Genomic DNA, 16,817 nt, shown 5'->3' with positions numbered 1-16,817 from the left:
CTTTGATGTCAGCACATATTTCCAGGAGAAAAGCGGCCCCTGAGTCAGTTAAGAACTTGAGGACAAAAAAGAAGAAAAAAAAAGGCTCCCAGAGTGTTCCCAGAAGCCCCAGCGGTAAACAAGGAGACTTGGCCGGAGCGACCAGGAAAACAGGAAAGTCTGTTGGTATTTTGACAGGTCGAAGATGTAGAGCGAGCATGCACTACCAAAACTATTTGGCGGGGATATTTGAAATCCTTTCGCTTCCTTTCCGAGACGGACCCCGCCTTCTCCACTTGTCATGAGTCCAATTTCCAACATTCTAAAACACTCCCAAAGAACTTGGCACCGGCTGACTTTAGTATGGGAAAGCACTTAAGGCGATCTGTTCATTCGCTAGCCATTTTTACCACGCCTTTTTAATACGTCTGGGCCTGAGAATGGGCTTTAGGAGCGCTCAGAGGGGGGAAACACCAGCTAGCCATCTGAAACGGTACTCCACACAATGGGAAAGCTGAGAGGAGAGGTGGTGTTTGTATTCAGGGCATGTCAGCTTCAGAGGGGCTTCTCAGGTAGCAGTGATTACTATGCATAGCTTTTTCCTCCTATAAAACAGCCAGCACGGTTCATTTCACAGATAGGGATCTTAATAGACTGAGCGTAATACGACAATGCGGCGCACGCACATGAATGTCAGCACACTGGTTCTGTGACACGTTGCCCCACTTAATGACAGATTTGCGAGTCAACTGACAGAGTCTGAGACTGCATCACAGCGCAAAGCAATGGAAGGACACAAAAGAGAAATAAAATGGTGCTGAAATGATTTAGAGGCATTTAAAGTATTTATGTCACATGAGAAAATACCACATCAAAAACAGCTATTTCCTGATTGGGTATCAATAAGGAGGATTGGATATAGTTAAGGAGGTTTGACATCTACTTTTTGAAGTTTGCTAAATGCTGAAAGCAGACCTTCACCCAATAGTATATAGAGAGCATGGCACCTGCTATAGCTTGCCGAACCAAGACCACATTGATTTCTAAATGAGTCATCTCGTCACACAGAAACAGAACAGTCTAAAAAAAAATCCAACAAGCCTGCCTCTGTTAGGTAGCTCACTCAGACTTGGCCAGCCAGCACAGCCACCTGTAGAGAAAATCAATTCCCCCTGCACAGACAGACATGCAGACAGAAATCATTTAGAGAGTAGAGTTTGAAAGGAGAAGGAGCCGCAGAGTGACAGCATGTCCCCCAGTAACAACACACTGTCACTGACCTTGCAGATCTTACTCTCCTCTGTCTCCTTGCTCCGTCCCTGCTGCTTCTGCTGTGTCCTCCTCTCCTGGTACTCTGACTTGAGTGACAGCTGACAGGAGGAGAGCAGGGGGGATTCTGACCCCCTCAGCTCTGGGGTCCTGGCCATGTACCCCCGTGTGGCAGCGGTTCTGCCTGGGTTGGGGATGGGGAGAGCGCTGTGGACCGGCTTGGAGCCCACTGAGGGTTGTCTGAGCTTGGAGGCTACTCCTACAACCGGCATGGTCCGTCACATCCAGAGAGAGAGAGTCCAAAAACGGACAGGAGGAAGAGGTTGAAAAAACAGCGAGGAGTTGTGTCCCTCAGTTTTCCACACAAGAGAGGCCAAACAAGAGCCCTGTGTCTCCTCCTGACGTCTGGCAGAGAAAAAGAGGGGAAGGAGAAGACAAAATGAAGAGAGGGCTGCCTCTCAGAGAGAAGTCTGGAGTGGGAGAGCAGCCACAGTCATTCTGTAGCCTACAGCGTGTGGGACTTACAGAAACTGAGAAGGTTTCTCCGCCACCGGTTCACTCCCCCTTTCTCTTGCTCCCCCTCCTCCTCTCTGTCAGAGCTCAACCACTCCTCCCTCTCCATTTCTGTCAGAACTACAAAACCAAACAGTCCTCAGGGGCGTAAACTCCTCTGGAAGGTAACCGCCACTCCACCAGTGATTATAGACCTGGCTAAGTGCATGTCTCTCTCTTTCTCCCTCTCTCTCTTTCTCTCTGAGCAGCATTCCTCAGCAGCATGTTACTCCCCAGCTCCAACTGTCAAAAGCTCTGTCCGTAGCCGAGCGCTGATCACTAGAAATAGACACCTCTCACTGGCTGCCTGCATCTGGGGCAGCCCTCCCCTTTGATGAAAGAAATAGTAAAAGTTAAATTTAAAAAAAATAAAGTTTGGAGAGTTATCCAGTACATAATCCCTCACACTGAAGCAGTTTGTCAGGTTCCTGGGACAATTTTTCATGGCTGAAAGAGTTCTAGGTTAAGAAATCTCTGCCTTTCACTCTTTTCTGTCTCTCTCTCTCTCTCTCTCTCTCTCCCCCCCTCTCCTGCTCGAGAATATGGCTTTGGAAAGACAGGCGGTGAGCAGAGGACTGACACCAGTGTTTGGGAGTTGTGGTTTGTGCAGCATCTGAAAGTGCCTTGCGGGGGAAAAACTGCTTCTCTGACAGCCAGGCGGACGGTTGTGGCAGAAAAAAACGACCTCCTTGCTAATTCCTGTCAAACAAATAATCAGAACATCCAGAGGAATTGAACAGAAAAGTGGCAACTCTGTTTTCTCTGTCAAGAAAAGAGAAAAGGAGGGATATTTTTCATTTAGTCTAGTGGTGAAGGAAATGGAGTCATTGATCACTAAATGCCATTTCCTTTTCTGCTGGCTAAACGCCTCTCTCGACCTAGCTTTTCAACAGCTAGTGGTGAGAAACGGGCAACCCTGAATGCATTTGGAGTTTATTAACTGGACAAAATGTGACATGTAACTGTGGTTTTTAACGGCTCCTAGTGTGGTGTGAGACATAAAAGGGAGTGAAAGATTAATATGGAAAGCCTACATCTGGTTCGGTTCAGGGGCTGGGATGTGTGAGAGTAGGGAGGATTACCACGTCACACCAAACCAGAACATTTGAACACTGCATCATCCAATAGAAGATGAGAACTGAAGAAGAGAACTGAGCAGGCTTGTCCTGCAGAATGAACTGGCTCAATGTACCCTAAGCAGCATACCACCCTGCATCCCACTGCTGGCTTGCCTCTGAATCCAAGCAGGGTTAGTCCTTGTCAGTCCCTGGATGAGAGACCAGATGTTACTGGAAGTGGTGTTGGAGAGCCATGAGGAGGAACTCTTTCCTCTGGTCTAAAAAAAATAAATATGCGAATGCCCCAGGGCAGTGATTGGGGACATTGCCCTGTGTAGGGTGCCACCCTTCGTATGGGACGTGAAACGGGTGTCCTGACTCCCGTTGGCAGATCCCATGGCAGTTATCGTAAGAGTAGGGGTGTTAACCCCGGTGTCCTGGCTAAATTCACAATCTGGCCCATTGTCACGTCCTGACCAGTAAAGGGGTTATTTGTCATTGTAGTTTGGTCAGGACGTGGCAGGGGGGTGTTTGTTTTATGTGGTTCGGGGTTTGTTGGGATACGTGCTTATTATGGGGAGCGTGTGGAGACGAGAGCGCCGGTGTATGCGGAAGTGCGCACGATCTCGCCCATGCGCACGCACAGTCCGGTGCGAGTGATCCCAGCCCCTCGCAAGTGCCGTGCTAGAGTGGGCATCCAGCCTGGAAGGAGAATGCCTGCGCAGCGCATCTGGCCACCAGTGTGCCTCCTAGGCCCAGGCTACCCTAAGCCTGCTCTACACACAGCAACCATCAGGCCTCTGCATAGCCCAGTTCGCCCTGTGCCAGCACTCCGCTCGTGCAGGGCTGCTATTACCATCCAGCCAGGACGGGTTGTGCAGGAGGTGCGCTCCAGACTTCCAGTGCTTACCCATGGCCCGGTGTATCCAGTTCCTGCTCCTCGTACTAGCCCTGAGGTGCGTGTCTCTAGTCTGGCGCCTCTAAAGCCAGCACCATACACCAGGCCTCCAGTGCGTCAGCCCAGTCTAGTACGTCCTGTTCCCGCTCCTCGCACTAGCCTTGGGGTGCGTGTCTCCAGTCTGGTACGTCCAGTACCAGCCCCACGCACCAGGCCTCCAGTGCGTCAGCCCAGTCCAGCTCGTCCTGCTCCTGCTCTCGCACTAGCCCTGTGGTGCGTGTCCCTAGTCTGGCGCTTCCTAAGCCAGCCCCACGCATCAGGCCTTCAGTGCGCAGTCCCCGTCCAGAGCTTCCGGCGACAGTGCCTCGTCCAGAGCTTCCGGCGACAGTGCCTCGTCCAGAGTGTCCGGCGACAGTGCCTCGTCCAGAGTGTCCGGCGACAGTGCCTCGTCCAGAGTGTCCGGCGACAGTGCCTTGTCCAGAGCTTCCGGCGACAGTGCCCCGTCCAGAGCTTCCGGCGACAGTGCCCCGTAGAGAGACGGCCCACAGTCCGGAGCCGAGAGAGACGGCCCACAGTCCGGAGCCGAGAGAGACGGCCCACAGTCCGGAGCCGAGAGAGACGGCCCACAGTCCGGAGCCGAGAGAGACGGCCCACAGTCCGGAGCCGAGAGAGACGGCCCACAGTCCGGAGCCGAGACAGACGGCCCACAGTCCAGAACCGAGAGAGTCCGGAATCGGCGCAGCCAGAGTCGCCCTCCAGTCCGGAGCTCCCAGAGTCTCCCTTCAGCCCGAGGTCTCCTGCGACACGCATCAGCCCGAGGTCTCCAGCGACGCACATCAGCCCGAGGTCTTCAGTGATGCGCCATAGCCCAGAGACTTCGGGAGGGGTAATATTTAATAAGTATTTAGCGGGGGCGGACAGGTTAGGTTGGGGAGTAAGGCTGGAGCCTGATCCACCTCCATAGTAGGTGGGTTGGGGAGGGGGGGTGTAGCACAAGAACCGTCGGTGACGGTGGCCACCCTCCTTTCCCTCCCTTTAGTTGGGGATTATTTTTTGTTTGTGTTTAGAGTTATTGGATTAGGTTTTGTTTGGTTGTTTTAGGTGCATCCGGGGTCTGCACCTTTGGGGAGGGGGGGTACTGTCACGTCCTGACCAGTGAAGAGGTTATTTGTTATTGTAGTTTGGTCAGGACGTGGCAGGGGGTGTTTGTTTAGAGTGTTTCGGGGTTTGTTGGGCTATGTTATTATGCAAGAGGGGTGTTTGTTTAGAGTGTTCCGGGGTTTTTGGTCTATGTTCTCGGTTAGTGTTTTTCTATGTTCAGTCTAGTTTTTCTACTTCTATGTTTAGGGTTTGTTGATTGACCTTCAATTGGAGGCAGCTGTTCCTCGTTGCCTCTGATTGAAGGTCCTATGTATAGGGGTGTTTGTGCTATGGGGGTTTGTGGGTCTCCTGTTTTGTGTCTGTGCACCTGACAGGACTGTTTAGTGTCGTTCGTCGTTTTTTTTGTATACGTGTTTCTTTTGTTTTTCCTTCTTTTAAATAAATTAAAGAAGATGAGTATACACATTCCCGCTGCGTTTTGGTCTGATCATTACGACACCCGTGACACCCTCATACCATCATGGCCACCTAATCATCCCCAGCTTCCAATTGGCTCATTCATCCCCCCCTCCTCTCCCATGTAACTATTCCCCAGGTTGTTGCTGTAAATAAGAATATGTTCTCAGTCAACTTACCTGGTAAATGAAGGGTTAAATAAATAATAACCATTATGGCTAGTAGCTAGTTGTCCAACCAATCCTCCGTTTCTCTGTTCCACTCAAACCATTATCCAACTAAGAACAGCTGATAACGGGTCCACTGAATTCCAAAATATTTTTCATCGTAGCCAGCCCCGCCGCTGTATGCATGGCAGGTTGGGCCGCTCATCACAAATGAAGATGTCTGACTATGCAAACCGGTACTTAGCTTCCCAGTCACTGGCAGGGTAAGCATTGAATCAGTGCCTCTGATGGACAACCACCCTAATAAGGGCATTGGTTCGTAGAAACAACATCATTCACGGTCACATGTTTTCAATCAAGCCGCCGCTGTCATGACAAGCCTAAAAAAACAGGATATTATGTGAATGAATGGCGTGACTTCAACTCCACTGTATCTAGCCCCCTGACCGCTGAGCTGTCTAGTTGTACAGGACTTGGAAGGAGTCCAACCTCACAAGACTGGCCTATAACTGTTGGGAAACCATCCGTTGTCATGAGACTGCTCCATGTGTGCTTAGCCAAAGGGTTCTGACGAAATCTCTCATATATATATAAATCTCTCGCATATAAATCTCTCGCAGTATTTCTCACCTGCCTGTTTCCGCCAGTTTGCCAAGTTAATTACCATACACCACAAAGGCTTCACTGAATAAAGAGTGCTTCTGCTACCTGCATTTACATGGCCCACTGCAGTAATATGGTGCTGAAAGTTTCGCCTTGAACCGCAGAGCGGGATCCAAAGTCAACACTGTCAAACCTGTCTCCGGTTCACCTCCATCTGCAGCGAGTTGAGCAGGTCAGCGCTTAAATCTCAGCTATGAGAGTCCAACCACACCTCTCAAAATAACATGGCGGCCAACTGTGTCATGGTGGAAAGACAGCGGGGATGGGACGTGATGAAAACCAGCATGCGAACAATAGTTACGAGTGATCGATAGTGGAGATGACTTTGACGATAGGTGATGGTAATGTCCCCTTTATCTGTGACAGAACCTTAAGTAATGTCTCCATGAGGCCATCCAGCCAGGTTGCAGAGCCATCATCTACTGTATGGCTGAAACACATCCAGTCCATCCTCACTTCTTATGGCAATAGGAGGGGAAAAGGCCACCTTTTATTCTGAAAGATAGTCAAAAGGACCTGGCAAGGCATAAATGTACATCTTCTACTAATACTCCTGTCTGTGTGCTCAGTAAAGCTCACCATTCTAGGTGACCACCAAAGCCACAGTGGAATATCTGGTGGCGGAGATTGAGAGAATTCCGGCGGAGGGTGTATGGGGGGGGGGGTGGGGTTGAGGAGGTACTAGTGGTGGTGGGGGGGAGAGGTAGGCCACAAAGCCACAGCCCTGCAGAGGAAATGGGAGCGAGGGAGGCCCTTCTTTTCTCACCGTATCCATCCTCCTTCTCACTTCCTGGTCTGAGAGCAGCAGTGTGTCATTAGATGGGCTGGCAAACCAACGGCAGCCACAGGCAGCTCCCAGGACAGCGCAGCACTGCTCCAAATACACCTAGCTCGTTTTACAGGTCCCAGTACAGCACTGCTCCAAATACACCTAGCTCCAGTCTTACAGGTCCCAGTACAGCACTGCTTCAAATACACCTAGCTCCAGTCTTACAGGTCCCAGTACAGCACTGCTCCAAATACACCTAGCTCCAGTCTCACAGGTCCCAGTACACCACTGCTCCAAATACACCTAGCTCCAGTCTTACAGGTCCCAGTACAGCACTGCTCCAAATACACCTAGCTCCAGTCTTACAGGTCCCAGTACAGCACACCACTGCTCCAAATACACCTAGCTCCAGTCTTACAGGTCCCAGTACAGCACACCACTGCTCCAAATACACCTAGCTCCAGTCTTACAGGTCCCAGTACAGCACACCACTGCTCCAAATACACCTAGCTCCAGTCTTCTCTCTCTCTCTCTTTCTCTCAATTCAATTCAAGGAATTTATTGGCATGGGAAACATATGCTAACATGCCAAAGCAAGTGAAGTAGATAATTATCTTTCTGTTCTAGATAGGGAGTCAATAAGACATCTGATCATCCCCATCATTATCTATGTGTTTATTATCTGTTCCAGGCCCCTTTGGAACCCCTGTAGCCTGCCTGGTGAGAGGGAGGGGTGCCTGGTCAGATGAAACACCTGGCGTGCATCCCAAATGGAACCATATTCCTTACACTGTGCACAACTTTTAACATGGGGGCCCATAGGCATCTGGTCAAAAGTAGTGCACTATATAGGGAATAGGTTGCCATTTGAGAGACAGCCATGACGTCAAGATGGGGCTGGCCTTTCACTGTGAAAACAAAACATGGCAGGGTGGTGGAGAGAGGAGTGGAGGGAGCCCCTCTGTCTAAACATCCCCTGGGAGACAGATAGTCACGCACCTGGTCCTGTCCACAGCAGAGGCGTGAACGCTATCTCTCAGGAACACATCAGATAACATGGAAAAGAAAACACACTCACACAAACATGCAGTAGGTACACAAAGCTGAAACGGGCAGTAGGTACACAAAGCTGAAACAGGCAGTAGGTACACAGAGCTGAAACAGGCAGTAGGTACACAAAGCTGAAACAATCAGTAGGTACACAAAGCTGAAACAATCAGTAGATCCACAAAGCTGAAACATGCAGTAGATCCACAAAGCTGAAACATGCAGTAGGTACACAAAGCTGAAACATGCAGTAGATCCACAAAGCTGAAACATGCAGTAGGTACACAAAGCTGAAACATGCAGTAGATCCACAAAGCTGAAACATGCATACACAGAGATATTGGACCAAAGGACCAACACACATCACCCAAACCAAAGAGCACAGACATGTTCTATCACACATGCATACGGCACACACACACACACACACACACACACACACACACACACACACACACACACACACACACACACACACACACACACACACACACACACACACACACACACACACACACACAGAGCTATGTCTTACTATACTTGTCAGGACTTTTTGGGGACCAACAATTGATTCCCATTCAAAATCCTATTTTCCTAACCCTAACCCTTCTCCTAACCTTAAACCTAACCCTAAACCTAACCCATAAATCAAATCATAACCATAACCACTGACCCCTAAACCTAACCTTAACCCTAATTTTAACCCCTAAGCATAAAATAGCCTTTTTACAAGTGAGGACCGACAAAATGTCCTCACTTCTCTGAATTTTTGTTGGTTTACAATTTTTTTAAGGACTTTTGGTACTCACAAGTATAGTAAAACGTGCACACACACACCCACACACCATGGTTCAGGAGTCACAGATTCCTACTCCCCACTCAACCTTTGACGTGCTCTACAGAGACCCACCCAACTGAAACATCAAAAACACGGGAGTGTCATGGGAAACTATTATTCTTATACCGTCTGTGTGCGTCCCAAATGACACCCTGTCCCAATGTAGTATACTACTTTTGACCAGGACCCATAGGGAATAGGGTGCCTTGAGGTATCAGCCTCTGTTACATATATGTGTCTCATCTGACCCCTGACGACCTAAAGTCAAGACCGTGGTGAGGCCCTCCGGTGCTCTGGAAGATAAAACATGCTTCCAATATTTGTCAAGCAGATTGAAACAATCCTTTTTGCGCCAGAGAATTGAATCTCATAGTGAAGGAATGTGAAACATCCCTTTTCGCCGGGGTTCCTGTTATAAACACACACATTAAGAATAATGTTTCAAGAATTCCACTTTAGAAATGTGGAGTCGGGTGACAACCTACTTGTAAGAGGGGTGTGAATGTCGACAGAGGAGCGGGCACCACAATGATTCAAAGAGCCATCCTGCTCTGCCACGGCAGGAAATCCCCAGCGTTCGGGGGCAAGGACAATCCTGGGTCTTCCTGTTCCCTCGCCTTTGCTCATAGGCCGCGAGGCCCCGGTGCTTACTCACTCCCTCACTCAGCTGAAGACCTCAAGCCCATCTGGTCCTAATCAAACACAAACACCCTGTCCCCGAGCCCATCACTTTTGTGAAAGGACGGGCTCCTCATGCCGTGATATCCTAGCCACGGACTTCACTGACAGACGTGCTGTACAAATTGCCAGAATGAGAGCGCTCATTCTTCACACTAAACTGGCAGAAAACAACCAAATTTATGGCCATGGCATTCCACCTTTTATGATTCGCTACGGTCTTCCCCCGGAAACATTTCCATGTGGGTTTTTTCTTGGGGGAGAAAAACTACTGGATTTCTGCGATTCCCAGCCGGAGTTGATAAAGCTCCCGCGGTGACTGGAGCGACTCTTCCCTCCAGAACTACAAGCCGAGCCAGGGATGTACAGTAACTGCAGATGTATCTATTGACCTAAGAATAACTTCAAAGGGAGGATAACCATAAATTGAAGTGGGAAGAAGCAGCAGTCACGACTCTGGGACCGGCCCGAGCCAAAGACGAGATCAGAGGTGCACGAAAGAGCACCGAAAAACATAGAGAATGTAATCCAAAGGTGATAGCGAAGTACTCCTAAAGGAATCCATCACAACTGCAAGGTTAGGAAAACAATTCACGGACAGCCGTCTTTGGTTTGATGTGGTTGTGACATCGACATATGCATTTTGAGTTTTCACAGGTGGATTATACCGGAAATCCATGATGAGCAATACCCTTCGCACTGACCATGAACACAAGCTGTGGGACTGGGCTCCTGTCCAGAAGGTGCAAAGGGCAAACCCAGGTTGGCACATTGCAGTAGAATTCATAATATGCGGCCTCAGTGTGTATTGAGCTGTCTGACTAGAATGTGAAAAAGTAAACGCAGAGACAGGGCCTCTAGTAAATAACTCAATCATAATAAACTACTGCAATACACGTCGGAATGGTGAATGGGGTTGTTTTAACGTGACAGCCAAGCAAGGCTAAGCCAACTGTTTTTGTCTTTCCTAATGTGACATATTCGTGATATGTGCGTATACTCTGCGATACTGACCCTCAGTATACGTCACTGTAACAACACATAGCAGTTAAGGGCAGTTAAAGGTCCAATGCAGCCGTTTTTATCTCAATATAAAATCATTTCTGGGTAGAAATACAGTAAGTACCTTAATGTGATTTCTTTTCAATTAAAATGGTAAAAAAAAAAAAAAACACTTCTTAGCAAAGGGAAATTTCTCAATCAATAATTTTGATAGGACTGTCTTGGTCTGAGTGGGGAGGGGGAAACTGAAAATGAGCTGTTATTGGCAGAGAGGTTTGGAACTCTTTCTTATTGGTAATGTCACCATGGAAGGCCAAAACTCCAATCCACCGAAATATTTCTGGCATTTTTCAAACAGCTCTTACACTAAAAGGGCATTATGATAATTTTCACAATTTCAAAGTATCCTTCCAACCTCATAGTGTGGGAATATATATAAAACACAGTATAATCACGTATTTTACTGCACTGGGCATTTAAGGGCAGTTTACCAGCCTGGTGTCAGAATGAGACTCTGCATCACTGTACATCACCCCACATTCCAAAGAGTCTTACCCTGGCACTGGACTCCCTTCCCTTTCACCAGAGTGTGCCTCTCCCCCGGCCTTACAGGGTAAAAACATCCCTACTGCCAATATCCACTGCAGGGCCAGGACAGAGTGCTGGAAAACCTGTCCTCTTATAGTAAGGAGTCAACTGGCAGCTTTAGTCACTTTATTCCATGTAAATAATCGTCACAGTATATTTCTTGTGTTGACTTCATAGAATGTTTAATCTGTCAGTTTAAGTCACTTTACTAACTTTATTACATGTAAATAACCATCACAATATTTCTATTGAACATAGTATATTTTCCAGTATATCCACACTGCCTCCTTACTTTCTGCGGTCTCCTACATCATCCCTTTCCACCCTGCCTCATTACTTTCTACATCCTCACTATCTACCCTGCCGCATCACTGTCTACTACACTACATCCTCCCTATCCACACCTGCCTCATTACTTTCTACTACACTAAATTCTCCCTATCCACCCTTCCTCATCACTTTCTACTGTCTACTACATCCTCCCTATCCACCATGCCTCATTACAGTCTACTGTCTACTACACCACATCCTCCCAATCAACCCTGCCTCATTACTATCTACTGTCAACTACACTAAATTCTCCCTATCCACACCTGCCTCATTACTTTCTACTACACTAAATTCTCCCTATCCACCCTTCCTCATCACTATCTACTGTCTACTACATCCTCCCTACCCACCATGCCTCATTACTTTCTCCTGTCTACTACACTACATCCTCCCTATCTACCCTGCTGCATTACTGTCTACTACACTACATACTCCCTATCTACCGTGCTTCAATTCTTTCTACTGTCTACTACACTAAATTCTCCCTATCCACCCTACCTCATTACTTTCTACTGTCTACTACATCCTCCCTATCCACCCTGCCTCATTACTTTCTACTGTCTACTACATCCTCCCTATCCACCCTGCCTCATTACTTTGTAATGTCTGCTACACTAAATTCTCCCTATCCACCCTGCCTCATTACTTTCTACTGTCTACTATATCCTCCCTATCCACCCTGCGTCATTACTTTCTATTGTCTTCTACATCCTCCCTATCCACCCTGCCTCATTACTTTCTAAGGTCTACTACATCCTCCCTAGCCACCCTGCTAAATCACTTTCTACTGTCTAATACATCCTCCCTATCAACCCTACCTCATTACTGTCTTTTGTCTATTACACTACATCCTCCCTATATACCCTGCCGCATTACTTTCTACTGTCTACTACATCCTCCCTGCCACATTACTTACTACTGTCTACATCCATCCTATCTACCCTGCCGCATTACTGTCTACTACACTACATCCTCAATATCTACCCTGCCTCATTACTTTCTACTGTTTACTACACTACATCCTCCCTATCAACCCTGCCTCTTTACTTTCTACTGTCTACTACACTACATCCTCCCTATCTACCCTGCCTCATTACTTTCTACTGTCTACTACATCCTCCCTATCAACCTTGCTTCATTACTTTCTACAACACTAAAATCTCCCTATCCAACCCGCCTCATTACTGTCTACTGTCAACTACAATACATCCTCCCTATCAACCCTGCCTCATTACTTTCTACTGTCTACAACACTAAAATCTCCCTATCCAACCCGCCTCATTACTGTCTATTGTCTACTACACTACATCCTCTCTATCCACCCTGTCTCATTACTTTCTACTATCTACTACATCCTCCCTATCCACCCAGCCTCATTACTGTCTACTACACTACATCCTCCCTATCCACCCTACCTCATTACTTTCTGCTATCTACTACACGACATCCTCCCTATCTACCCTGCCGCATTACTGTCTACTACACTACAACCTCCCTATCTACCCTGCCTCATTTCATTCTACTGTCTACTACACTATATCCTCCCTATCTACCCTGCCTCATTTTATTCTACTGTCTACTACACTACATCCTACCTATATACCCTGCCTCATTACTTTCTACTGTCTACTACATCCTCCCTATCCACCCTGCCTCATTACTTTCTAATGTCTACTAGACTAAATTCTCTCTATCAATCCTTCCTCATTACTTTCTACTGTTTACTACACTAAATCTCCCTATCTAACCCGTCTAATTACTGTATACTGTCTACTACAATACATCCTCACTATCAACCCTGCCTCATTACTTTCTACTACTATCTTCTACACTAAAATCTCCCTATCCAACCCGCCTCATTACTTACTGTCTACTACATCCTCCACATCCACTCAGCCTCATTACTTTCTACTGTCTACTACATCCTCCCTATCCACTCTGCCTCATTACTTTCTACTGTCTATTACATCCTCCCTATCCAGAATGCCTCAATCACTTTCTACGGTCTACTACACTACATCCTCCCTATACGACCTGCCACGTTACTTTCTACTGTCTACTACATCCTCCCTATCTACCCTGCCTCATTACTTTCTACTGTCTACTACACTAAATTCTCCCTATCCACTCTGCCTCATTACTTTCTACTGTCTACTACACCCTCCCTATCCACCCTGCCTCATTACTTTCTACTGTCTACTACACTACATCCTCCCTATCCACCCTGCCTCATTACTTTCTACTGTCTACTACACTAAATTCTCCCTATCCACCCTGCCTCATTACTTTCTACTGTCTACTACACTAAATTCTCCCTATCCACTCTGCCTCATTACTTTCTACTGTCTATTACATACATGAAGGGAACATTTCGGGATTTGCTGTATGATTAATGAGAAAGTCCATATTGCAAATGTACGGTCCCTAACTAGATGTCTGCGAATGTTTGTAAAATTCGCGGACGGCGTCGGGCAGTGCACCGGGGCCGGATCTTCCGGGAAGTCATCGAACGGAGTCTCTCGGACATTCGGTTTTTGTTTTATAAAATTTTCAAATTTTGGTCATTTCTCACCTGTCCCGGATTATTCCGGGACAGGTGAGGGCGAATGGAATCATATTGCTAATGTAACAAACATCACCAATCACGGCGTGGCCTTTTCTCCTAAACAGAAAAGACTTTGAAGACGAAACTTGGTGAGCATTGGTTTGGCATAATGGGCAGTTGGCCCCGAACAAGATGGAGTCGAGGCCTCAACGCTTTTTGAGTTAAGGCCATTTTTCTGGGATTAAAGGTCAAAAATGAAAATAGAGCGCTAATTTGACCGCTTCACGTCAAAGTACATGAGCCTACGGTGTCAGGAAAAAAGAACCAGACATTTATCTATCGTCATTTAAGAGAAATCGTACAATGTCAAATTGGTGATATTCAAAAAAATGAGGGGTTCTTTTTCCAAAAAGTTACCGATCCAGTTGCAGCATGTTCAGATGAATCCATTATGGCAGGTTTCGGAGCTCTGTGAGATTTTTGTGATTTTCTGAAACAACACTCTGTAAATAAATCAGTTCTTAACGTAAAGACTTAAAACTCAATATTCTATAAGAGCCTAACCCAAGGAGGATATGTGTTCGCTTTCAGCTTCCTGTGTCAACCAGAAGTGCCTTAAAATGGTGTCATAGGGGCTGTTTCGAAGGGTTAAAAAGGTCAGATCTTTCCACAACTTCATATATGTAATTAGGCAACCCTCATGAACTGTAAATCAGTCATTTCTCCAAACAGATGTCAAAGAAAAGCTCTCTCTCACACACACACACACACACACACACACACACACACACACACACACACACACACACACAGCAAGGATGGAGTGACACAGTGCGGTGCTTAAAGACACACAGAGCTTGCAATGGCATTACCATTATCTCTAGGCTGTGCCGAGTTCAACGAGATGCCCTGCTTGACCGTAGCTCGCTCGGTCTGAGCGCAGCGACCTTGAATAAAAGTAGGCCCAAAATGAAGCCTGGCCCTAAATATCAAATGTTCCTGAGGTCCTCACGATCTGTGCAAGCCTAACCTGCATTAACCCTTAACAGTTAAAAGAAGGTGTTTACATCAAAAAGTTTGCATTGATTTTTCTCCCCATAGGAATACATTGCCTATTCCCCTAAATTCAACCTGAAGCCTATGTGGGTTATGAATGCCTTATGAACCTGTCTTCGATGACATATCATCAGGCCCCTATGAGGTCTACCTGTGTCGATTCTAAGCTTCCTGGAGCAACCGGAAGTGGTTAAAAACACCCTAAAGGTGTTTTTCTATAACCAGCCTGCAGATTGTGAAAATCACTGCATTCAACCCTATGTAGATCAGTCAATTCTTAACGTAAAGACTTTAAACTCAGGATTCTGTAATAGCATACCCCAATCAGGATATGTGTTTACTTATAGCTTCCTGTGCCAACCGGAAGTGCCTTAAATATGGGTCACAGGGGCTGTTTCGAAGGGTTAAAAAAGTCAGATCATTTCAAAACTTTATATGTGTGACGAGCGATGGAGAGGAACCAGAGTCACTGCCCGGTCATCCCGAGTTCATCGGGCCAGTCAATTTTGCATTTCTGCAGTATTTTTGAGCATGTCAAATTCGTGATGGTAATGGTCATTTTGGACGTTTTTCAAAAATCGTTAAAAAACAACAGAGTCCCACTTCTCCCTCATCATACATGACAAATAGACCATCTAGGTTGATTCATGGCTTAACATAGGGCTATATATCATTTGGGCAGTATAAATGCCATTTGGACATGGTTCACTGACTTTTGGGTTTGGAAACCGACTTCCTATGATCGTACATGGCAAATGGACAAACATCCTGATTTGGCACATTCAATACTTTCATACATGTATAATTGACAAAAAAATTATTGGACATTTCATTTGGACATTTCTAATGGCATTTGGCAAAAAAAAGAAAAAAAAGTAACTTTTGACTTCCTATGAAATCATATTGCAAATGGACAAAACATATGCCTTATGTACAAGCAAAAACAAAATTATGTCAATAAAATATGTCAAAAGTATGTTCAGAAGGTTCTTATACATGTATAATTGACAAAAAAAATCTAAAGAATTTCGAAAAACGGTCCAGAAAGCACTTTTTTAAGGGGGTGATAAGTTTTTGAATTTCTTTTCATTTTTTCAAAATTTGACTCTTGGGTGTTGACTTGTGTTACATTTGCAATAAGAAAATTCACTGTGGAGCGCGCTCGCCATCTATAGGATTTTTGGGGTGTGACACGGCATTTGCCATATGAAATTTGCAATATGATTTGGATGAATGTGGACGAAATTGGGTGGTATTGTCATTAGGGAGTATGATTCGTGGGGTGCCAATATGTTCCCATTCATTTTTGTCCATTTCATGGGGGTCATCCCTTACATCCTCCCTATCCAGAATGCCTCAATCACTTTCTACGGTCTACTACACTACATCCTCCCTATCCACCCTGCCTCATCACTTTCACTGTCTACTACATCCTCCCGATCCACCCTGCCTCCTTACTTTCTACTGTCTTCTACACTAAATTCTCCCTATCCACCCTGCCTCATCACTTTCACTGTCTACTACATCCTCCCTATCCACCCTGCCTCATTACTTTCTAATGTCAACTACATCCTCCCTATCCACCCTGGCTCATTACTTTCTACTGTCTACAACACTACATCCTCCCTATCTACCCTGCCTCATTACTTTCTACTGTCTTCTACACTAAATTCTCCGGATCCACCCTGCCTCACCACTTTCACTGTCTACTACATCCTCCCTATCCACTCTGCCTTGTTACTTTCTACTGTCTACTACATCCTCCCTATCTACCCTGCCTCATTACTTTCTACTGTCTTCTACACTAAATTCTCCCGATCC

The 16,817-nt window shown here is 46.4% G+C and overlaps 1 protein-coding gene across 12 annotated transcripts in view; it reads right to left on the bottom strand.

Annotated features, from left to right (window-relative positions):
• LOC106609740 (neuron navigator 3) overlaps positions 1–16,817 on the bottom strand; it is a 388,938-nt gene that overhangs the window by 226,986 nt on the left and 145,135 nt on the right. For 8 of the 12 annotated variants that reach the window (XM_045722323.1, XM_045722324.1, XM_045722329.1 and 5 more), the window contains exon 1: positions 1,260–1,780. The exons of 1 other annotated variant lie outside the window; for it this stretch is intronic. In XM_045722323.1, the coding sequence (XP_045578279.1) occupies positions 1,260–1,520 (261 nt within the window). In that variant the 5' untranslated portion in view covers positions 1,521–1,780. Of the gene's footprint in view, positions 1–1,259; positions 1,781–16,817 lie in introns of those variants that run through there. 3 more of the 12 variants (XM_045722330.1, XM_045722332.1, XM_045722333.1) reach the window with 1 other exon arrangement.

The sequence above is a fragment of the Salmo salar genome, chromosome ssa07 (assembly GCF_905237065.1).
Source record: "Salmo salar chromosome ssa07, Ssal_v3.1, whole genome shotgun sequence".
In the NCBI taxonomy this organism is placed as follows: Eukaryota; Metazoa; Chordata; class Actinopteri; order Salmoniformes; family Salmonidae; genus Salmo; species Salmo salar.
This window is presented reverse-complemented; position numbering and strand designations above follow the sequence as displayed.